This window comes from Megalops cyprinoides, chromosome 20 (assembly GCF_013368585.1).
Source record: "Megalops cyprinoides isolate fMegCyp1 chromosome 20, fMegCyp1.pri, whole genome shotgun sequence".
Lineage (NCBI taxonomy): Eukaryota > Metazoa > Chordata > Actinopteri > Elopiformes > Megalopidae > Megalops > Megalops cyprinoides.
Window position 1 is genome coordinate 27,343,532 of NC_050602.1, and position 22,020 is coordinate 27,365,551.

The 22,020-nt window shown below is 45.1% G+C and overlaps 3 protein-coding genes across 3 annotated transcripts; all 3 read left to right on the forward strand.

The window, feature by feature from the left end:
- Positions 1-385: 385 nt before the first annotated feature.
- Positions 386-5,265, forward strand: LOC118795439 (CTD small phosphatase-like protein 3). Its single transcript, XM_036553901.1, has 11 exons — positions 386-487; positions 1,595-1,724; positions 2,005-2,145; positions 2,476-2,584; positions 2,783-2,894; positions 3,147-3,233; positions 3,516-3,578; positions 4,248-4,327; positions 4,552-4,678; positions 4,791-4,886; positions 5,058-5,265. Exons 1-11 carry the CDS (start codon positions 386-388, stop codon positions 5,121-5,123), a joined length of 1,113 nt encoding a protein of 370 aa, XP_036409794.1. The 3' UTR covers positions 5,124-5,265.
- Positions 5,266-6,592: 1,327 nt separating this feature from the next.
- Positions 6,593-11,081, forward strand: ndufs7 (NADH:ubiquinone oxidoreductase core subunit S7). Its single transcript, XM_036554592.1, has 8 exons — positions 6,593-6,646; positions 7,006-7,042; positions 7,613-7,681; positions 7,880-7,997; positions 8,291-8,470; positions 8,753-8,799; positions 9,065-9,153; positions 10,836-11,081. The coding sequence occupies exons 1-8, from the start codon at positions 6,631-6,633 to the stop codon at positions 10,931-10,933; spliced, it is 654 nt and encodes a 217-aa protein (XP_036410485.1). The 5' UTR covers positions 6,593-6,630; the 3' UTR covers positions 10,934-11,081.
- A 675-nt stretch (positions 11,082-11,756) lies between these two features.
- Positions 11,757-14,242, forward strand: LOC118795847 (40S ribosomal protein S15). Its single transcript, XM_036554594.1, has 4 exons — positions 11,757-11,809; positions 12,269-12,354; positions 13,182-13,416; positions 14,099-14,242. The coding sequence occupies exons 1-4, from the start codon at positions 11,807-11,809 to the stop codon at positions 14,210-14,212; spliced, it is 438 nt and encodes a 145-aa protein (XP_036410487.1). The 5' UTR covers positions 11,757-11,806; the 3' UTR covers positions 14,213-14,242.
- Positions 14,243-22,020: the final 7,778 nt, after the last annotated feature.

Genomic DNA, 22,020 nt, shown 5'->3' on the forward strand with positions numbered 1-22,020 from the left:
CTATAAACTCTGTGTTTCAGCTGTTTCTGCGCAGCAGTGATTTCACCTGATCGGGATCTGAGCTAAAGCTTTCTACGCTCCACGTCTCGGTCCGTTTAGCGGCTTTAATTTAAACCTATGACGCAACGGCATCATGCGATCATACGTCATACGATCGCGACGTGCAGCGCCGTCCAACCAGGACGCGGCAGTGACGTCATTCCCAGCAGCGGTAGATTTAAACTATCAAACCAAAACAGACGCCAGGCCGAGCAGGATAAGCGAGCGGCTGCGGCATTTCACTGCCTCTTAGTTACAACTGTCAGCTAGCTTCCTTGTTGACATTTAATTCTAAGTTGTCGTTGGCTCGTTAGCTGAGTTGCTAACGATATTTTGTACGCTAAAAATGATACTTCGCTCTCGGAGGTCTCTCGCTCGTCCGCCGACGGAGGCCGCCGCCACTCCGCGCAACCTCCGGCCGCGCTCCGCGGTGCGAACACGGGCAGCGGTAAGGCCCAGGCTGTGCGGCCCCGGCTTTGTTTTATCCAACGAAACACCCAGGAGCTTTCTCTGGGTGCCCGCCATGATGTGATGTAGTTAATCTGGGTAGTTTGCTAACTTGCTAGCTGGGATTAGCAGGATAGGCCTGTTTTCTGTTTCAACGTTTGCTGGCTAGCCTAGGCTAACAAGCAAACCGGCTACCATGCCTACAAAGGCTTACTAAGCTAAATTAAACGTTAAAATGTTTCTGCCAAAATAAAATGTTTTGATATTCGTTGGGGTCATTAGCGTCAGTTTGGGGGTCAAACGACAACCAGGTTGTCTTGAAAAACAGCTATAGAGTGGAACCGTGCGACGCCAGGCTACCTTCACTGGAGGAGGGCAGCTAACGCATATCGGATTATACTGAACGTCGCAGACCGCTGTGGGGACTGGGGTTTGGCTGGCTAACGTTAGCTAGCGGCTCTATCTGTGATTCCTGCTGATGATGTAATGTTATTAAGGCATTGTTTTAATAAGTGCACCGTTCGAGTCACACGCGATGCTGCCCTGCGTGGTCGGGTAACGTCTCCATGTTATGGCTTCTTAACAACGCTTTGTTTACATTGTCATAGCGATTTTTAGGTAAAAAATTAGTCTTCAGAGTTTATTGTAGTTTTTCGTCCCAGACAAGTGATTATGATATTATTCAATTATTGTTGCGCGATGTTAGGTGGGCATGAGAAAATGGCATTAATGCATAGTGAAATATAAAGAAATTCAGCAGATCCGCAGATTTAATGAAAACCGTGCCTCAGACACGACTCGTCCACACAGCTTGACTAAATTAATTTCCTTTTTGTGCATTAGATACTGCTTTCCATGCAAATTAAACCACCGTGTTTGTGTACTGTATATGTGCTTTTGTGAATATTTCTGGGTAGAGGCTCCATCGTATTCCATATAGTCCATTTAAGAACCGCTGGTATAAATGATCTTTGTTTTCATAGGAAGTAGTGCAAAATGAAGTTAAAGGCTTACCAAGCTAGTCGAGTTAAGGAAATAGAAGTTGCAGTCCAACTCATCTAATGCTCAGTTACTTGTCTGCTAACCTCTGTGGCGCTTCTGTGTGCAGAGCAAGAAAGAGGTGGTTCTGGAGCGCTCTTTGCAGTTCTCTGATGATGAGGACAATCCTACCGCTGCCAAGTCTCCCAAAATCCAGACGCGAACCAGGAGGAGGGCTGTGGCTTCAGAGAAGGGGGAAGGTACAGATCATGGTGAGTCAGAGTGCTGGTTAAGGAAGCGAGCTTTCTGTTGGAATAGTCTGGGGAGTACTCCCTTAGCTCTATTGCTCTGTTTAATTTCTGTAGTGAGTACAGTTTTACTGATTGATATCTAAAATTCTACTGTAAGTTACATTGAATAATGGCCGTCACTTGTATTAGTCCTGTATTAGTTAAAGCGTATTGTATCTTATACGCCGTCTGTCTTCTGACCAAAATTCACTTTGGGTGGTGTGGTTTTGTTTCTACTTTTCCCTAATAGATGTGGACTTCAAGACTCCTGTTCGTGCCCGACACCCCAGGGTGCATTTTCGGGAGGACTGTAACACTCTGTCCCCAAACCCTGCTGTTCGCAACCTCTACTCCCCTGTCATTCACTACCTGACGCCCACAAAAGGGGCTGGTGAGTGCAGTAACACGGCCTTGGTGCATAAGAACACATCCTTATGCTGTCTCTCCTTAATCTGACGCTCCTTTAAGGGAACAGTTTGCGTTTTATTTCTGGCGAGCAGCACGTGGTGCTATGCCTCAAGTTCAGCTCGACGAATCCTGATTCAGCTCATACGGTCAGCTAGTTAAAGATACACTGCGGAGAAACTGTCACAGAATTTAGGGATATTAGGGTAATAATACACAGATTGTTCCCTGTATAAAGAGCCAATAAACAATTACAGTCAGACGCATTTTTAAAGGACGGTGATGAGTGTGTTTTTGCATTTCTCCCTCTGTGCAGGTGTGAAATCGCCGGGGTACGAGCTGATGTGTCCTGAGGAGTGTGTGTTTGGCTATCACTCCCTCAGCCCTCTGTCAGACGAAGAGACCAATGATGAAGTTTTCAACCCGTGAGTCTCCCTTTGGTTCAATGCAACATTTGCAGATGAAGCTATTGATGTTTAGTCATGAGTGTAATAAAAGCAAAACGAAGCATAGAAATGTGGCCTTCATGTCAGTGCTTGCTGGCTTGCGGGCCGACGGGTACCTGCAGGTGTCCGGTTCCAGGCCCCGCCTCTGATATTTTGTCCCTGCTTGTGTCCTCCCAGTTACACTTTCATCAAGAACATCCCGTCGCATTCGCAGCAGTGCAGGCCGAGCGTGCGGGACATCCCAGTGAAGACCCGCAGCACCCCTGCCGCCACGCTCGTTTTGGACCTGGTGAGTCTCAGCTTTCGGGAGAGCAGAAGCTGCACACTGGGTCTGCATTTCCTCTTTCGTCACTTAGCCCACAATCTAAGAGTCAGAGTCGTCTGTATGTCTGGGTGAGGTAGATGCTTCACCATAGACATCAATGTTTCCCCTTGCGTAGTATTGTAATGGAGCGCTTGATTGCAAATACCTGTCCTCTCCCTGCGGATGTGCTGGATAATGCTGATGTTTTTCCTGTACCTTTCGTTCTTGGTGCTGCAGGACGAGACGCTAGTGTTCAGCTCACTCAGCGTAATCGAGAACGCAGAATACACCTTTCACACGTGCTTTCAAGATCATAAATACAAAGTAAGTGAATTGAGACCTTCTCTTTTGGTTTTCTTAGGCATGTTTCCTTCTCCTTCCGGTCCAGTTCTTGTTTTCCTCTCAACTGAAACGTGTCTTCAAAAATGCCAAATGTCACATCTTACAATGAGATGGAATAAAACAATGATACATATAAGCATAAGGATAAATTTTATCATGGTGTGCTACTCAAAGTGCCTCTCTGTAATCTTTGAGACTGACATTACATTATTAGATTTCACTAAGTGGTCAGAATGGTCATAATTTGGCTGCTTCATGTTACAGGTGTACGTCATCCTGAGACCCCATGTCAAAGAGTTTTTGCAAAGAATGTCAAAGAGCTTTGAGGTAAGTTTCTTTTTCCCTTTGCTCTTTTTTATGATCAGCTGTCCCATCTCAGCAGAAGGTTTAATGGTGATAGCAGACCTGGTGCAGAGGCCGGTGTTCCCTCTGCCTTTGTACTGGTGTAGCAGCTCAGCTCCCACTGTACCTGTGCCCCCCCACCCCACCCGATATCAGTCTGTCGTAGTCGCAGGTAGTCGTTAATACTCTTCATTGATGATGTGGTGAGTACGGACAGTATTTCAGAACAGACAGCAGTTCAAAGGCCCTGCTCTTTTGTGTTGGTTTTGGATCAGCTGTCAGATGTTACTTGACATTACAATGAACTGGTAAAAGGAAACTTGGGAACCCTGCCCTCTGTAGACAAACGTTTCTATAGCACTGACCGGGCTATTGTACTTATATAACGAGTTCTTTCTATGTTTCTCCACGTGGGTGTTTTTGACATGCAGCAATTGTCACTAATAAATAGCACTGCTCCTTTTGGAGTGGAATGCTGGGTCATTTTTACAAGGGATGAAACAGAAGGAGTGTATCAGTTTACCTCATTAGAATAAAAAATAACTACACAGAATCTTTTCAGTATTTAGAACATTGGGGACAGTTAACCACAGGCTTCCACCCATCTTCTAATGATTCATATGTCCTGAGTGTCTCAACTTTTTTTTTTTTTAGATGTTTGTTTATACTTCTGCCAAGAAAGAATATGCAGAGAAGATCTTGGACATGTTGGACCCCCAGAAGAACATGTTCAGGTGGGGGGGGTGTTCTGTAACTGCTCTTTATTTGTTTGCTTTCCACCATCATCAAAATCCCGCTGAGACCTGTACCCTACATGGTCAAAACGTTTAAGTAGCCAGCTGATGGCAATTTTAAAGACAAAAGTGTTTACCCTTTAAAACAAGGTCGTGTCTTGACTCCAGCCCTTCTAAGGCATGCTAACCTTCAATTTTCTAATGCTCCTTTCATCTCTCTGAAGACATCGCCTGTATCAGGAGGACTGTTTCTGTATTCTTGGCCACTACGTTAAGGACCTGGGCTTGTTGGAAAGGGATCTGGCCAAGACCGTGGTCCTAGACAACGCTCCACACACCTTCCCTTATCACGTATGTTTAATTCCAAAGCCTCTTCTGCAACCGTCTGGTCTTTAGGATAACGGTGTTAGTCTGAAATGAACTGGCATGGAGGTTGAGCTCTCTGATTTCTGTTTCCCTGCAGCTGATGAATGTGATTCCCATTCAGAGCTGGGTTGGAGATAAGGATGACAAGGAGCTGCTAAAGCTGATCCCATACCTGGAGAAACTTACTGAGGCGGTAAGCTAACAATATCACAGTGGCTATCAGTACCAGATGAAAGCCTGCGTGGACATAAAACCAGCAATGATTGTTATTCACCAGGACCAGGTTTGAGAGATAATGAAGTGGTCTTTTCTGCTCATTTGTTTTTTTCTGAATGGGGATTTGACTCTTTTGTTGTTTTTGTAGGATGATTTTCGGCAGTTACTGAAGAGGAGGACAGACCATTTACACCGTCTGCTGTCTGAAGACTGAGGCGTAACCTTCCTTAACGACACGCCCGCATCTGAAGACTGGGGCGTAGCCTTCCTTAACGACACGCCCGCATCTGAAGACTGGGGCGTAGCCTTCCTTAACGACACGCCCACATCTGACTGCGCATGCAAATGCACCCTGATCACACTGCGCCAGTCTTAGTGAAACCTGATCAACACTGATGCGGATGGCTGGCAGGAGCCTCAGATAGCCCTTCTGTTCAATGGAGAGTGAATGTTCTCTTTGCACTATATTTTGGATGGACTCGCTGGTTCAAAGTCCTTGAGAGCTTGAATAAAATGTTCTGTAGCTGTACCAAAAGTTTCGCAATGAATTGGAGGATACATTATATTTAATAGAATAGTGCTCAGACTTTAGCAAGAGATGAATTACACAATGAATTCCTATAAACTTGTACGCATTTGTGATGTTACCCCGTAATCTTTGCTAATTTATTCATGTTTTATGTTGATGTGTGTTTGTATAATGTGTTTGGTGTTGCTGCTGAATTGTAATACAAAAGCCACAAAGCTGTCTATTACTGGTCTATTGCCCCCCCTCCCCCACCATGAACCAATCTTTTCTTCCCCCACTTACTTTTGTGACTTCATAGTATGTTGCATTGGGCACGATGTCATGTTCCCGAATGTACCCCAATGTACAGTCACATACTCTTTAAGAATGGGTATTTGAGTTACTTTCATGTCATTAAATGTGGGTTTGTGGCAGATTTTATTTTAAATCACCCATTGTCCTCGTTTTTGTTACTATAGAATAGTTGCCTTTTAAAGTGAAATTTTATCAGAGATATTTAAATGCCTGGCAGCCATTAAACGTTTTGGATTCAAGACTCATCTCTGTGTTCTTTCTGTAGGCTATGACATGAAACTGTTTTAACACTGGTTCATATTAGAGCATCTGCATTCACAGATAAAGTTCTTCAATCCTCAGTGACACAATTCATTTTCTATGGATAATGGTGCAAAATCCACTCATTTGGGTACACTTAATAAAGCCCTAAGAGGACACCCCCGCTCATTCAGTCATTATGTTTAGCTGAAGGCATAGTTTGTTTTGTACGGCAGTACAGTAGAGTATTCAGCTACCCACTGCACCTTTGAAGGCCAGTTTCATTGGCTACATTGCAAACTAATTTCCTCTGGGCCACTACCACAATGTGTTTGCGGTGTAACCTGTTAAAATTGATACAATAATATTATAACTGCATTACGACGGCTGCTGAAACTGATCGTGTCGTCTAGTACTATTATTTAAGTCCTGGAATTTCTTTCTGCCTTCGATAACTGATCTAAGATAGGGTTGTATGATCTGATCTTGATATGCATGTACATCGCATGTGTAGGTTTTAAGGTATCTACGCAAATATTCTGCATTTTTCTACACTTGAAACACCCACGGCACCTCTTTCAGAAGTGAGCGACTCGGAAGCGCAAAAGGGAACCGGCAGATCCCGCACCGGAAGTTTTCAATAATATTCCTTTTCAAGATGGCGGCGTTGGTCGGTGCGTAATGTTTTGCCTGGAGTACTGTTTATATTCTTATACCACCATTTGACTTTTAAAGATAACTAACTATACATCTAGTGCCGTTATAAATTGATTGGAGTATGATATGCTTTGTTGGCTGTTGATCTGTAAACTTTTATGGTCATAACTGATCGGTAGTTGTCTGACCTTGTGTTACGTAGTTAGCCAGCTGCGACTCAGCTGAAAGGAAAGACTTGCTAAAGGCTAGATATCAGACTAGTGCTTCCATATGTGAGATTAATTAGATTTGCTGTTATTTGGTAGTAGGGTTTTAACAAGTTTGCACAACTTTGTTGTACAGTCTCGCCTCACGTACATTTTAATTGTGTCCACAGGTCCTCGCCTGGGCCGCTTTGGATCCTTTTCCTTCAGGTAAATAGTGTTTAATCGCCTTATGAAATGGATTGAGGGCACAATGATGCCCTGGCGCCCATGCTGTAATCACACCCGGTCTGCAGCGTCACCGATGAGCGCTGCGCTTCTGTAGTTAGTTTACCTGATAGGTAAAGACGACGCAAGCTACCGTTTATCTACTGTGAGTCCTGGTGTCAATGTATTACTATAAGTTTGAGCGTAACCAGAGTTAAATAAGGACAGTGCCAAGAACTTATAAATATAATAGGAAATCATAAATATAATAGTACATCTATTGCAGAAGAAAAATTGTAACTTGGGTAGGAAATAATCTTATATTGTTTCTTTCGAATAGTGTGTAATGTTTTCTGTATAGTTTATTCTTACGGAGAAACTTTAATACTCTGGCAGCAACATGCCAACTAAAGCAGCCAGCTAGCACTGTTGTTACCGAGTGCTTGACACATGTGAGTGTTCCTAAGCGGTGCTACTGTTCTTATTGTCTTTAATACTTAAACTAGAAGTCAGAAATATCGGTCAGCACAGGCTGTATTTTGATTCTTTACCATCTCTTCTGTTACCACACAGACCCAGCCTGGTAAGCAGCACTCAAACTCAGGGTCTGCATCAGAGCACCAAAAATGAGAATTCCAACAGGTAAGCAATCAGTTTGAAAGTTGTGTGATTTTTTATTAGTTTCAGTGTACACAGTTCAGGAGTCAACCCTGTGCCCACTGTAGTTGTCTTTATATATTGAAAGTCACCCTTGAATGATTCTGACAGCGCTTATGGCAGAGTAACAGAGTATCTGCAGTGTTCTGCTGTGGCTAACTGCTTATCCTCCCCTGTGTGCAGCCTGGTTCCCGTCAGAGAGAAGAGCACCGCAGTGGCTGCCAAGGCCTCGGCGCTGCCCAGCAATAAGGGCGAGTACGTCATCACCAAATTGGACGACCTGGTGAACTGGGCCCGCAGGGTAAGGGCTGGGTGACCACCGCTCAGGGCGGCTGCTGCGTGTGGGACAGAGACTCTCAGCACTTCACACTGTCTCCACCCTTTCATTTTCATCTCTCTGTCACAGCTAGACACCGGTGTCAAAGTCCATTTGGTTTGTTCTGTCAGATGTGATTAAGAGATTAAAAGCTAAGCAGGAACAGTAGTTTTGGAAATGGCCAATGCTTGGCTGTGAGAGGGTAGGAGTAATTTATGGATAAATGTATGTGTGCGTGCGCGTGTGTGTGTGTGTGTGCGTGTATGTCCTTCCCTCAGAGCTCTCTGTGGCCCATGACGTTCGGCCTGGCGTGCTGTGCTGTGGAGATGATGCACATGGCCGCCCCTCGTTACGACATGGATCGTTTCGGCGTGGTGTTCCGCGCCAGCCCCCGACAGGCTGACGTGATGATCGTTGCTGGGACCCTCACTAACAAGATGGCCCCCGCCCTCCGCAAGGTGGCGCCTCTGTTCTTCTGCTCGCGGTGTCCAGCATGTGGAGCTGAAATGTTTATTTTGCTGATGTTCATAAAAATCCCAGAATATATGACATATCTTCTTTGTTGGTCTCTTGCTTCTTTCTTGGTCTTGGTGATGTTTTTTTCTCCAATCCTTAAGAATCTATGAATATAAAATATTGACACACAATCATGGGAAGTTTGTTTAACTGATACATTAAATAGATGTAGTGTGCTTTATTTCATTTTCATATTTACTGGATGTCTGTCTGTTTTCATTCAGGTTTATGACCAGATGCCAGAGCCCAGATATGTGATTTCAATGGGAAGGTATGGTATAAAATAAATGTTTTTCTAATAAACAGATTTGTGAACTCTGATTAAAAACATACCCTTTTACATTTTTTGAGAACATTTATTTAAAGGTTTTCAAACTAAGTCCCATTTTCAATGTAATCATGCTTTATTTGAAAAGCTGAATGAGTTTGGTGCTTGCAAAAGGTTACAAAAACAGTGTGCAAAAAGAGCAGATGCTCAGTGAGAGTCTGGTGTGTGCGCACCCTGGTGGTGGTTTGATGTACTGTATTTCTTGCAGCTGTGCAAATGGTGGGGGGTACTACCACTACTCCTACGCTGTGGTCCGAGGCTGTGATCGCATCGTACCTGTAGACATATACGTTCCAGGTAAGACGGTGTTCATTTTATAACATGACAATTCCAAGTACTTGGAAAAGGGAAAAGGGAAAATTTTAGCCAAGAAGCAAGCAATATCACACATTTTGTTCATATGTATTTACTTGCATTATGTTTTACATTGACTGATGCAGTCCAGGGTAAGTATCTAGCTCAATGGTACAACAGCAGTTGCCCATCCATAAATCCAGCCCCATTACCACTGCACCACACTCGTGCCTCACTGAAGCGTTCAAACTGAAGTCATGCTCTGGTACATGCCAGTGAGCCCCTGTAGAGTGAGAAATGGTGTTTGTGTTAGGTTTGTGTTGTGTGTGAGTGTAAGTGGGTTAGGGTTAGTTTTGTGTTGGGTGTGAGTGTAAGGTGGTTAGGGTTAGGTTTGTGTTGTGTGTGTGAGGGTTAGGTTTGTGTTGTGTGTGAGGGTTAGGTTTGTGTTGTGTGTGAGGGTTAGGTTTGTGTTGTGTGTGAGGGTTAGGTTTGTGTTGTGTGTGAGGGTTAGGTTTGTGTTGTGTGTGAGGGTTAGGTTGTGTGTGAGGGTTAGGTTTGTGTTGTGTGTGAGGGTTAGGTTGTGTGTGAGGGTTAGGTTTGTGTTGTGTGTGAGGGTTAGGTTTGTGTTGTGTGTGAGGGTTAGGTTTGTGTTGTGTGTGAGTGTAAGCGGGTTAGGGTTAGGTTTGTGTTGTGTGTGAGGGTTAGGTTTGTGTTGTGTGTGAGGGTTAGGTTTGTGTTGTGTGTGAGTGTAAGCGGGTTAGGGTTAGGTTTGTGTTGTGTGTGAGGGTTAGGTTTGTGTTGTGTGTGAGGGTTAGGTTTGTGTTGTGTGTGAGGGTTAGGTTTGTGTTGTGTGCGAGTGTAAGCGGGTTAGGGTTAGGTTTGTGTTGTGTGTGAGGGTTAGGTTTGTGTTGTGTGTGAGGGTTAGGTTTGTGTTGTGTGTGAGTGTAAGCGGGTCAGGGTTAGGTTTGTGTTGTGTGTGAGGGTTAGGTTTGTGTTGTGTGCGAGTGTAAGCGGGTTAGGGTTAGGTTTGTGTTGTGTGTGAGGGTTAGGTTTGTGTTGTGTGTGAGGGTTAGGTTTGTGTTGTGTGTGAGTGTAAGCGGGTTAGGGTTAGGTTTGTGTTGTGTGTGAGGGTTAGGTTTGTGTTGTGTGCGAGTGTAAGCGGGTTAGGGTTAGGTTTGTGTTGTGTGTGAGGGTTAGGTTTGTGTTGTGTGTGAGGGTTAGGTTTGTGTTGTGTGTGAGTGTAAGCGGGTTAGGGTTAGGTTTGTGTTGTGTGCGAGTGTAAGCGGGTTAGGGTTAGGTTTGTGTTGTGTGCGAGTGTAAGCGGGTTAGGGTTAGGTTTGTGTTGTGTGTGAGGGTTAGGTTTGTGTTGTGTGTGAGGGCTAGGTTTGTGTTGTGTGTGAGGGTTAGGTTTGTGTTGTGTGTGAGGGTTAGGTTTGTGTTGTGTGTGAGTGTAAGCGGGTTAGGGTTAGGTTTGTGTTGTGTGTGAGGGTTAGGTTTGTGTTGTGTGTGAGGGTTAGGTTTGTGTTGTGTGTGAGTGTAAGCGGGTTAGGGTTAGGTTTGTGTTGTGTGCGAGTGTAAGCGGGTTAGGGTTAGGTTTGTGTTGTGTGTGAGGGTTAGGTTTGTGTTGTGTGTGAGGGTTAGGTTTGTGTTGTGTGTGAGTGTAAGCTGTCTCTCTCTGCCCGCAGGCTGCCCGCCCACCGCGGAGGCCCTTCTGTACGGCACTCTGCAGCTGCAGAAGAAGATCAAGCGCGAGAAGAAAATGAAGATCTGGTATCGCAAGTGAGAGGGACAGCTCCCCCCTCAGGCTGTTTGTAAATGTGACTTTTATTTATGCCTGTTGATTTCACAGATGAGACTGGGTGGCTACTGTCAGGAGATGCTCTGTGTTGGAGTTTTTCTCTCCTGTTCTCTGTAGTATCAATAAAGCATGCATAATCTCTTCCTTTATGCTTTTGTCTTTTCTTTTTTTTTTGAAAAACATTAACAAAACAAATTTGTGTGTCATATCTATCCAAAACATGGATACTTGGATAAATTGCAAAAGAAACAAGCATTTCACATCACATTCATGAATTTTCCAACAAACAATATTCTTGCATACATGATACATCACAACTGAGCCTGCAATCCACTAAGATTTTGACATTGAATTCACTCACTTATTTGTAAGCAGAACAGCTTTGAAGCTTTTTTACGATTCACATTTGAATGCAAAATCAACCAGAAAGTTTCATTCAGAGAAACCTATACTTCATACTTTATACCTATACTATACTCTAATTTATAGCCCGCTTTAAACGAGAAATGCAGCCCGAGTTGAAATTGCCGTGTTCAGGATTTTGTTTATAGGCAATGAACTTTTTCATCTTGTTCCATTGCGGTCTCCTTTTCCGACGAAAAAAAACAATGCGAACGGTCACATGTTACAAGATGTTTTGCCCGTTACCGAAACTTCATCCTGCCATAGTGAGCAGAGACGGGCAGCAGCGTTCTCGCCGAACTGACCGGAGATCAGCGGCAGCTCTGCGCATTCGCTTCTGGGAATTAGAGTTCCGGTTACACCGGATGGAGGTACAACCGTGACGGAAACCAAGAAATCACGCGATATCAGGAACAACGAGAACGAGAACAGCCCTTTCCGAGTACTCCAGCCAAGATGGTAGGTGTTCATTTAATTCAAGTGAACTGTAATTCTGGATAATCTGTGTCCATCACGGTTAAGGAAACGGAGTAATTCATATTTGAAGCCGACCCTACAACGTAGAACATTTAACATTTTGAATTAAGACCCTTATGTTGTTGTTTGAGTGATTTCAGTGCCTTTTATCTTAAGTTCAGGACGCACTGTCGCAAACGGCTTCGTGTGTGAAATGCGTTGTGTTTTAATAAACCTCGACAAACGTTAAAACGAATTTACCTCATCTGAAGAATTTGTGTTGATTAATGAAGAGACCGTTTCATAAATTTGAAAGGGACGGCTTCTTTTTCGGAGGTTAAGAGTAAAGTTACATCTGATCTTGTATTTAGCAACGTTAGCCGTGTGGCTAATTAGCCATCTGAAATGTTATGCTGTTGCATGTTACTACAGATAAGTTAACTTGTAGCGAATGTCTCCCAGGCAGACGTTGAGCAGAAGAAGAAGCGTACCTTCAGGAAGTTCACCTACAGAGGTGTGGACCTGGACCAGCTCCTGGACATGTCCTAGTAAGTGCCATCTCTGAACCGCCATCGCGTCAGATCAGCTCCTCTGATCGGTACTAACGTTAGATCCGTAAGAGCCAGTCGGTCCTGCTTCGTTTGCAGTGGTCCTAACACTAGCATTTGCTCATGGAAACGGTTTCATACATTTAACTCCATGTCTATTCTGTGTAATGTAATCTCTGCCTGCATTTTCCTGTTACCTGAAGTCTGTTTGCAGTGGCTGATGGTCTCGGTTCTGTGCTAGATGGCTCTCAGTTTGCAGAAGGGTTAGATCAGTGAATATGATCATCTCCCTTTCGAAGGCTGAGTACATTTATAATAGACATATGAAGTGGTCCGTCTGAACTCGAGTCTCTTGTCATAGACGTATTCGTTTTTGCTAAAACCCACATTTCATTGCCGTATTATTCATGGATTAGCTTTAGTGGCTCTCCATTGACAAAGTTGGTTGGCAGTTTGGTTTGTAACCCTTATCACGTCCAGTAGCACTAATGTATGTCTTTGGTTGGATTAAATGTGTGTAAATATGTCTGTATGACAGTGGTTGTCTAGGCAGATTTGCCTTTTGTGTGCCAGAGCTCCTTACCAAGGGCAACTTGGTGATGTCAATTTTTAAATTTTTACCCATTTTAAGTTGCTGGATTTCTGCTCAAGCATGTCATGTCACTCAGGAGTGCATCTCTTGTGTGCTGCCTGGGAATTGAACCTGCAACCTTTCGGTTAAATGTCAGGGTCTCTAACCCATCGTGTTACGCTGCTGCCTGTGCAGGCTTGCCCGTGGCGTCTGCCCCCCGTGCCCCCGCTAACCATGCCCCCCCTCCTCCACGCAGTGAGCAGCTGATGCAGCTGTATTGCGCCCGGCAGCGGCGTCGGCTGAACCGCGGTCTGAGACGCAAGCAGCAGTCCCTGCTGAAGCGTCTGCGCAAGGCCAAGAAGGAGGCCCCGCCCATGGAGAAGCCCGAGGTGGTGAAGACCCACCTGAGGGACATGATCATCCTGCCCGAGATGGTGGGCTCCATGGTGGGCGTCTACAACGGCAAGACCTTCAACCAGGTGGAGATCAAGGTGAGGAGGCCGGACTGGCAGCGCCGCTGCCATCTGAATAAGGGACAGTTTGAAAGGGTCTGTAAAAATGCCCTGGAGAGACTGCATGTTCACCAATTTGCTGGCTTTACTGGAATCAAATTTACATTCCCTAACATTATTGTCATTTATCAAAGTGTCTTATCCAGAGTGTCTTACTTATCCACTCATACAACTGGTTATTTACTGAGATGGTTGTGGGTTAAGTAACAGCAGTGCCCCAGCAGGGAATAGAACCATTAACCTTTTGGTTAGGAGTCGTGCTCCTTAGCACTAAACCACAGTGCTGTTTGCCATGGATGCTGTGGTTCTGATTAATTCAGAACTGTTAAACGTTTCACTTCACCTGGATCCATGACTGTGGAACGCAAAAGCAGGTTTGCGCCTGTTTTTCAGCCTGGTGCTGTATCGGCAGTGTTCCTGGCTCATATGCGCCTTTGTCTTTAAATCTTGTTGCCCAAATGTGCTCTGTATGTGTGTTGTCTTGATGGGCTGGTACATTTCTCTGGATGAGAGCATTTTTCAAACTGCGTAAAAAATCGGTGCACAGGTCAGTCTGCTGAAGCAGGACTTCCTGCTCCTGCTTTACCTGGGCTCTGGGCTGTCGGGGTTTTACTCACTTCCACTCACTTTCCTTCCTGTTCCTCTTCCTCTTCCTGCACAGCCTGAGATGATTGGTCACTACCTGGGCGAGTTCTCCATCACGTACAAGCCTGTGAAGCACGGTCGCCCTGGCATCGGTGCCACCCACTCCTCCCGCTTCATCCCTCTGAAGTAAAATGTGTAAATAAAGTGGTTGTCCCACACAGTGCGGTGTCCTGTCACTTTCGTGTGTGCTGTCTCTTCTCACTCGTACTGCAGTCCCCCCCCAGCAGGCAGCCACGGCACCCCACAGCTGCTTCAGGGGGTGGCTGGATGCTGGGTAGTGGTTGCAGGGGTCACCTGGGCAGAGGTGGGTTCCTGCTGCAAATGGTGGCGGTTGGCCACTAGGAGGCCGTCAGATTGTGCTCTCGCTCCAGCGGTCAAAGCCTGAATGCAACACCATGCGTCAGATGGGTGACTTAGAGATTTCCTCTAAGTACAAGGAAATAGCAGTAAGACGTTTAGACATAGGGATTGGCAAAGATTACCTCACGAGTGAGTCGGGACAGTGGCATCAATTCAAAGAAGTTATTACAAAAACTGAATGGAGTGCGCTATAGGCAAGTAGCTCAGTGTAGCTTTCTGTATGGCCTGAAGATACGGGGAATTGCCTGTAAAATGGAGTTACTGCAGACACACAAACATTCAGGTGGGAGATGAGCGTTCTGAGGTAGTGAGACGGCTGCGAATGAGGTGTGGCTGAAATTCAGGAAAGAAGACGGCACCGAACGACCTGCAAAAATCTGAAACGTGACGCATGGAAATGGTGAATAAATGAAGTAAAACTAGATCAAAGAAAGAGGTTAAGACTGCGGAGCAGATGATTAAATGAACAATATACAGTATATGCAATGTATATATGATATTCAATGCAGAAGAGGGACACCAGCATTGGTTGGGCTTGAGCTCCTTTTGGAGTAATGTAGTCTATTGAATTATAGTTCAGAATGCATTTCAGATCGTTTTTTGACAGTTTCTGTATAGCATTGGTTACAGAGTAACAAAAAGTACATGCTTTCAGAAAATTGATACACAAGTGCCACAAATAGCTATTCTGTGCTATATCACACAATTGCCACTCAAATCAAAAAGGTATTTCCATCCTTGGAGCTAGTTCTTACTGTATACTTGTATCCTGTAACTTGCTGTATATATGCAGATTTCTTACTGTATGTAATTATTAATCTGCCTTTTAAGTCATGCGGACTGGATTCAGTATTCCAAGCTGTTACTGTATAATTTGAATGAAATATGGGAATGCCGATCAGTTAGTACTTCAGTGTGTGGGAGGGGGTGCTGTTGGGCAGTACTTACAGGTGTGTGTGTCTCATATATCTGTGATGTGCCCCAACAAACTCTGATGGTAGAGTTTCAATGGTGTTTTTAACTTACCACTGTGTGAGAGCTATAGCTGTTGAAGCTGTAAGCTGTTATTGGTGAGTTTGTTCTTGGATTATGGGAATACAAGCGCTGATTTTAAAACCTGATGAAAACTGAAACCTTAAATTGTACTATTTATTCCGCTGTCACTCTGTGGATGCCCTCACTCTCCAAGCTTTGATAACGGTTTATGCTACAACCAGTCTGTATTTAATTCATTCACACATTTTTTTAGCCAAAGGGGAGAATGCCCAGCTACATACAGTGCCTCTGTCTGTAAGAGCAGCTGTTTGAAATGTGAAAAACCTGCAGGCTGGTCAGCATTTACGCTGCTGCTTAGCTTCTGGGGCCTTTCACCTTTAACTGCAGCATTACATCACTGCAAATGTGGACTTACAGCGGCAGCAGCTTTAAACTGTGGGACAGGGAGAGTGGGAACTGGTTTTCATGGTGTATATTACAGATCCAGTTTATGGGCTTGTGGAATGGATACAGCAGGCCCTGTCCAGTGTACCGTAATTAGTAGATTTAAATGTGTATGCGTATTTTACATTACCTCTAATATATTCAAAAATGACTCAAATTGTAATGAATGAACAGAGAAAACAGATCAGGATAAGACCTACATGAAAGTCACCCTGCTCCTGAGCAGACATGCTCTCTGCTGTGGTCAGTTTAACCTAAGATCGCCTGTCGAGGCAAGTCTCTCCTTTCTTAAAGGATTCCGATGGCCTGTGAAATGGCTGTTTGACTTCTCACGCCCTGAATGTGAGAAATGACCAGAATCATCCTTCAGGCTGCGGAACGTTCTGGCAGATATGCAGCTGCTGTGTACTTAAGCACGTTTGTGCCTCAGAGGCAGGAAGAGAGGTAGCAGCACAGGATGTGGTCATCCGCAAGCCGTTTGTTCCTTTGACCGGGGGCCGAGGCCCAGAAGGAAAAGCCATCCTTCCCCCGGGCCGGGTGGCACAAGGCCCCTTGTTGTGGAATGTGTGGATTCTTTGGTTCAGGCCAGTTTTACGAGGCAGCTGTGGAGTCTGGCCTTGTGTTTAAGAGGGAGTTTGTTCAGGATTTATTTGCCTGTGGAAACTGGTGGCTCGGTTTAAAATGCTGTGCACACAGTGAAATGGTTTTATGGTAAAAGCTGGGAGGTGCTTTGGTTGGTCCGCTTCCAGCCTTTCTGTTTTAACTGGTCAGGTTTTTAAAGACTATTTTAAGCAAAGTGCTTTATGAATCAGACAAGTCTGGCGGAATTATATTTGAGTGTAGTTCCATACTTTTACCCAATGACAAAAGCAGCCTGTTTTTACCCCGGTACTCTTAATATTTTGATTTTACATTACAGATTGACATTGCAGCCCTGCTAAACCAATAATCATACACTCCAGGAAAAACATTCTTTATATATCTTGTCTTTTACCTTGGTTCTTCAAACATTCTGAAACTGACACCATTACTTGATTGCATCAGCATTCTTATCATTTGCAAAAAGTTGTTTGCATTCTTTGGATGTTGCTCCCACAGCATGCTTTTTTATTTAAACACTTAATTTAACTTAACGTAGGACCTTTCTAGTTGAAATTTCTGATAACTGCCTGGCTAAGAGGCTGGAAACCAAGGAAACGGAGTGACATCAGACCACAGGGACATGCAGGTCCAGAACAGAGATCAGCAGCTGCAAGCAGCAGGCACAGGGATTTGACCTTGTACACATGGACCCTGAAACAGTTGCATCAGTTCAGTTTTCCCTGCAGCTCATTCCAGTCATTAGCTGTTGTGAAACGAAATAATTTACGATCAAAAGACCGGATCTGTGAATTGCCGATTTGATGAAATCGACTGATCAGAAATTTTAAGGGTTAAAGGAAATATCCACCATTTTTTTTTACCCAACAGGGATCCATTGATCCAGCTATTTGAAACAAATCCCACGTGCAAAGATGGTTAAAGAATAAGATGGCAGTGGAGCTACTCTCCAGGCAAAATGGTGAAGATCATCTGCTAAAGTGGCCCTCAGAACTTTGCTGTGAACAAAATAAGAAGGGGAAGAATTATCTGAACAGGAGTGAAACAGCCCTTGTTTCAATACAGAAAGCCAGTTGGTATGAGATGTAACTAGTAAATTATTATTGTGATTGAAGTCAGAGGACAGTTCAGCCTCATTCTGTGAAAGCGAGGTAGGATATGACTCTAACTCTGTGGGTACAGCTGTATGAGGAAAGGCACAACAAGAGTTCCTTATAGTAAACAACATGAGCCTGGGTTGGTTGGAATAAAGAAAAAGATGGAAAGAGGCCTACTGCTCTTTGTTAGAGCAGGTAAGAGCTGGTTGTTTATTAGTGAAGTGAGGGAGGAAACCTTCGAGTGCAGAATTTGCTTTCCTCATACCTACACACTGCGTGTAGTAGAGGGTATTTGAACAGGCTGAAGGAAAAGCTGTTCGTTGTAGTATGCCCATAGAGACACATGGTGGCACTGTTGTACAATAGAGTATCCTTTATGCAGAAAACCAAGGCTATGATTGCAGTCTTTGACTTTCACGTCAATCTTTTGACGGCAGACATAAACACAGTTGATAGTTTTATACAAACATATCTCTCCTGTAATACTTGAGAAGTAACTTAATATTTGCGTGTGTGTGTGTGTGGGCGTGTGTGTGTGTGTGTGTGTGTGTGTGTGTGTGTGTGTGTGTGTGTGTGTGTGTGTGTGTGTGTTTGTGTGTGCGTGTGCATGTGCGAGTAGAAGGTGCAGCTGCTGGCCTGTCGGTCACATACACCCCCGTCCTCCTTCAGGAAGAGGGAAGCAGATTGCCCAGATCACTGTCAGGCTTAATCTGCCAGATTCAGCAGTTTAAAGTAGAGACTTTAGTCTGATAGTGGGGGATTAGTGGAGTTAAACCTCTGTGCTTTGTGTGAGATCAGCCGTATCTGTCACCAGCCTCTCTGCCTGCCTCTCTTCCCACTCTTCCTCTGGAAAGATTTCCCTGTAAGAGAAACACCCCATCCAATGCCCATATCAGAGGAGTGCCAAGAGATCTCTGTACGGCAGCACCCCTGACTGCAGGGACTCTCTTTCCATGCTGTGCTACTCCTCACGTGGGTATCGAGCTTCAGGCCAACATCCTAACCCCACGTCAAAATGGAGGTCCGAGTGGTGTCCATGAGCAGCAGAAACCACCCGCTGCGGTCTGCACCAATGATGAAGAAAAGATACTATTATGGGCTGAGAAACGTTTGTGAGAAGTGTGAAATATTGCCATTGGCTGGATGCATTGCAGGACCAGAGTGAAGCAGCTCTGTTGCAAAAAGGAAACTGAGGAGTATGGATACTTTACCCCTTTACCTTCAGGAAGAACTTCCTGTTCTGCTGAGGACAGTGTAGATCAGGGCTGGTGGTTTGAATCAGCTCTGAATGCGGTTTGGCTGCAAACCGGTCAGTGCACCGGCCCCTCATGTTCAGTGCAGGAGTTAATCACTGGTCATGTTTCAGCAAGATCACCTTCACTGACATATTCCTGCACAACATGCGACTCAAAAATAGTTCTGTAAATATCAAACGGCTTCTCTGTGTGAAGACGTAATGCATGTTGAAGAGGTTAATGTGTTTCACTTAGGACGGTATGCAGAATGCAAGGTTAGCGCCCGTCTGACCGTGTGATTACGGTTTCTAAATGTAGCAGGTCCCATCCATTGTTAGTTCCTGACCCAGTCCTCAGACATGGATGTTGAAATCTCCAAGGGCATGAGGCATGAGGCTTCACACCGGGCTGTAGCAGGCCGTGGAGAGCCTCAGGTGGGGTCAGATGGGGGACAGAGGGTAGAGGAAGGTATCTGGAGGCTTATTCAGTCTCTTATCTCCTATCTACATACATTCTTTCATTTCTTGGAAAAAAGCATGCAAAGATATTTTTCATGGAAAACGTATGAACATTCAGTACAGGGCCTGGGCATTCGACATCCGCAGGGCAGAATCAAACAGATGGAAAATGATACGGTGCACATGACATGATGCACACATATATCATACCGTATATATATATATGTGCTCAAGGACATAAATACATAAATTCTGAGTGGTCTGATTTTCTGCATCATCAAACATTTCAGTAGGCATTCATCAATCTGTTTGCACAGCACAGATTCTGTCTGCTTCAGAGGTGCTGGAGAGGCCAGCTGTTGTGCAGACAGGATGATCTGCGATTATTGCCCATCATTTCTGTGAGATTTTTTCCATGTTTATTTGCGCTGACTCGCAGGAAAGGAGGCGGATGCCCAGCCTTGGAATCTGATTGGTTGTCAGAAGCAAGCCCCTATCTATTAGTGAGCAGGCCGTTTCATCACTCAGCTACAGGCAGGTGTGCGTGTGTATGTGTGTGTGTGTATTTATGAATGTATGCATGTGCATGTGTGTGTGTATCTGTATGTTTATGATTAGGAAGGGGGGGTGGTATGATAGTCTCGAACCCCCAGGGGGACTGGTTGCCATGGTTGCAGTGATTGATGGTGTGTTCTGTGGGACTCACGGAAGCGCAGTGCGGGTGTGTGATTGATGGCACTGCAGAGCATTGATACTCCGGCTTAAAGGGCCATCGCTGCCAACCTGCCGGGCAAACGTCAATGTCAGCCTCCGCCGCTCGAGGTCAAACTGTGATCAATCCGAGGTCCTCAGCTTTCAAAGAAATCTGGCTTTCAGCAGAATCGATGATTCCATCAGTGTTCATTTTCAGCATTAATGTCTGAATCCAAGCAGTGTGAGGGACACCCAAGCCACAACAAAAGTGTAGATTGCGCTCCTTGCTCAGAAACATTCCGTGGAACACAAGCACCTGTTAATCTAATTTACTTACCACCTCTGCCATTTCCTGCTCTGTGGAATTTAGTTTCTTATGGTCAATATCTGCTTTTGACAAACATATATATAAAAAACACCACTGTACTGCATAGCGTTTTAATCTAACGCAATTGGAGTGCAGAGGAAATGCTACCTGAGTTCATTCTTGGGCCAGAATGGCTCGTGACAGCCTTTACTGATAGAAAGCTTGAAGAATCCACTGACTCCTCCTCGCATTGTTCATAGTCTATACCTGTGACCTGCATCACAGCTCTCAGCTCAGAGCAGAAGGACATGCACAGACTAGTCGTTTTTTGATATTTTTCCAGCGCTGCCAGCTGTGTTGTCTGACCCCTGGGCATTGCCCAGGGGGCTAAGCGTGACTCTGGTGAGGCCCTGCAGTTTGCACATGGGGGTACATCCTTCCTGCCTTCCCACATACTTCTCTGCTCCCTCAGCCTCTGTACACGCAGCTGTGAGATAATGGGCAAACCGGTGCACAGTACATGCGGTGCTTTCATGGTCCTTCGACATGGTCCTCTCACACAGCTAGTGGGGGCTTAGCGGGATCCCTGGGGTGGACACAAGCACGTCAAGGGATCAAAGAGGCACGCACTCCACCATCTGCAGCAGGTCCTGGTGACTCCTCCCTCAGACAGAATCGGGACGAGGACACTGTCCGCTAAGCTGAGAGCATAAAGAGATTTTTTCTCTCCCCTGATGGGAAACATTGAACTTGACAGAAGAAAGCCCTCACACCTTATTTGCTTTAAGTGGATAAAAGCCGCTCAGATTCTTAAAATGGAGGGATATGAAAACTCCACACGTGGCTTTCAGGACAGGCTGTGGCCGATTGACTGGTTTAGCATGAGGCGATGGCGGATTCGGCCACTCTGGGCAGGCCTGTCATTTTTCCTCTACCTGAGTGAGCTGTTGAGTCTGTTTCAGTGATGGAAAACAATAACAACAAATACTCCAGTACCTGCATTTTAATGTGTGATGTGGTCAGATAAGGAAGAAGGGCATAGATACAAAGCCCCCCCCCCATCCACCAAATTCCACATTGCTCCCCGTTCTCCAGCGAGGCAATGCTCTGGGTGTCGTGCCCATGGTCACGAGCTCCCCGGAGCTGGGGGGTGGCTGCTATATTTGGAGCCCACAGCCTGGCTGTATTTCACAGTGTGAGCTGTTTATTGCCTGCTTCTGAGGCCCTGCAGTGCAAGCCTGGGCATTCCTGGGACATTCCCCTGTCAGCTGCCAGAACACACAGCCCGCCCGGGCCAGCCACTGTGCATCTGAAGCCGCACGATACTCTGACAAATCTGATGGAAAATTATGAGCAATCAGAGATCCTCCCCTCAGCACTGCCCGCCCGTTCTATGAAACGTTTAATTTCCGATGTTTTCAAAAGAAAAGAACGTGACATGCAACTGCGGTGAGGAATGGAAGCCTAGGGCCTCTTAAATCTGCTGCCTAAAGACTGTGCACACAAACTACAGGCCCTTTAGCCTTTGGACATGTGGGAGCAGAATTCGCTTTACCAATCTGACCTGAAAATGACTTAGAGCACTAACGTTGCTGGTGATGTGTCAGTGACTGAATGGAATCCACGACTCCTAGTGAGCAAGTGCAAGAAGAGAATACACTCAAAAATATTATGAAATAATATTGCTTATTTTTCTAAGAGGTCCAGTGAGATGAGGAACTCTCTTTTGCAAAGGAGACCTGGTTCAT

Coding starts and splice junctions, on each gene's coding strand:
- LOC118795439 (XM_036553901.1), top strand. CDS start 386: ATGATACTTCGCTCTCGGAGGTCTCTCGCTCGTCCGCCGACGGAGGCC. Junction 2,585..2,782: donor AATGATGAAGTTTTCAACCC/GTGAGTCTCCCT, acceptor GTGTCCTCCCAG/TTACACTTTCATCAAGAACA. Junction 3,234..3,515: donor TTCAAGATCATAAATACAAA/GTAAGTGAATTG, acceptor TTCATGTTACAG/GTGTACGTCATCCTGAGACC.
- ndufs7 (XM_036554592.1), top strand. Junction 7,998..8,290: donor TGGTGAACTGGGCCCGCAGG/GTAAGGGCTGGG, acceptor TCCTTCCCTCAG/AGCTCTCTGTGGCCCATGAC. Junction 8,471..8,752: donor TGGCCCCCGCCCTCCGCAAG/GTGGCGCCTCTG, acceptor GTTTTCATTCAG/GTTTATGACCAGATGCCAGA.
- LOC118795847 (XM_036554594.1), top strand. Junction 12,355..13,181: donor CAGCTCCTGGACATGTCCTA/GTAAGTGCCATC, acceptor TCCTCCACGCAG/TGAGCAGCTGATGCAGCTGT. Junction 13,417..14,098: donor TCAACCAGGTGGAGATCAAG/GTGAGGAGGCCG, acceptor CTTCCTGCACAG/CCTGAGATGATTGGTCACTA.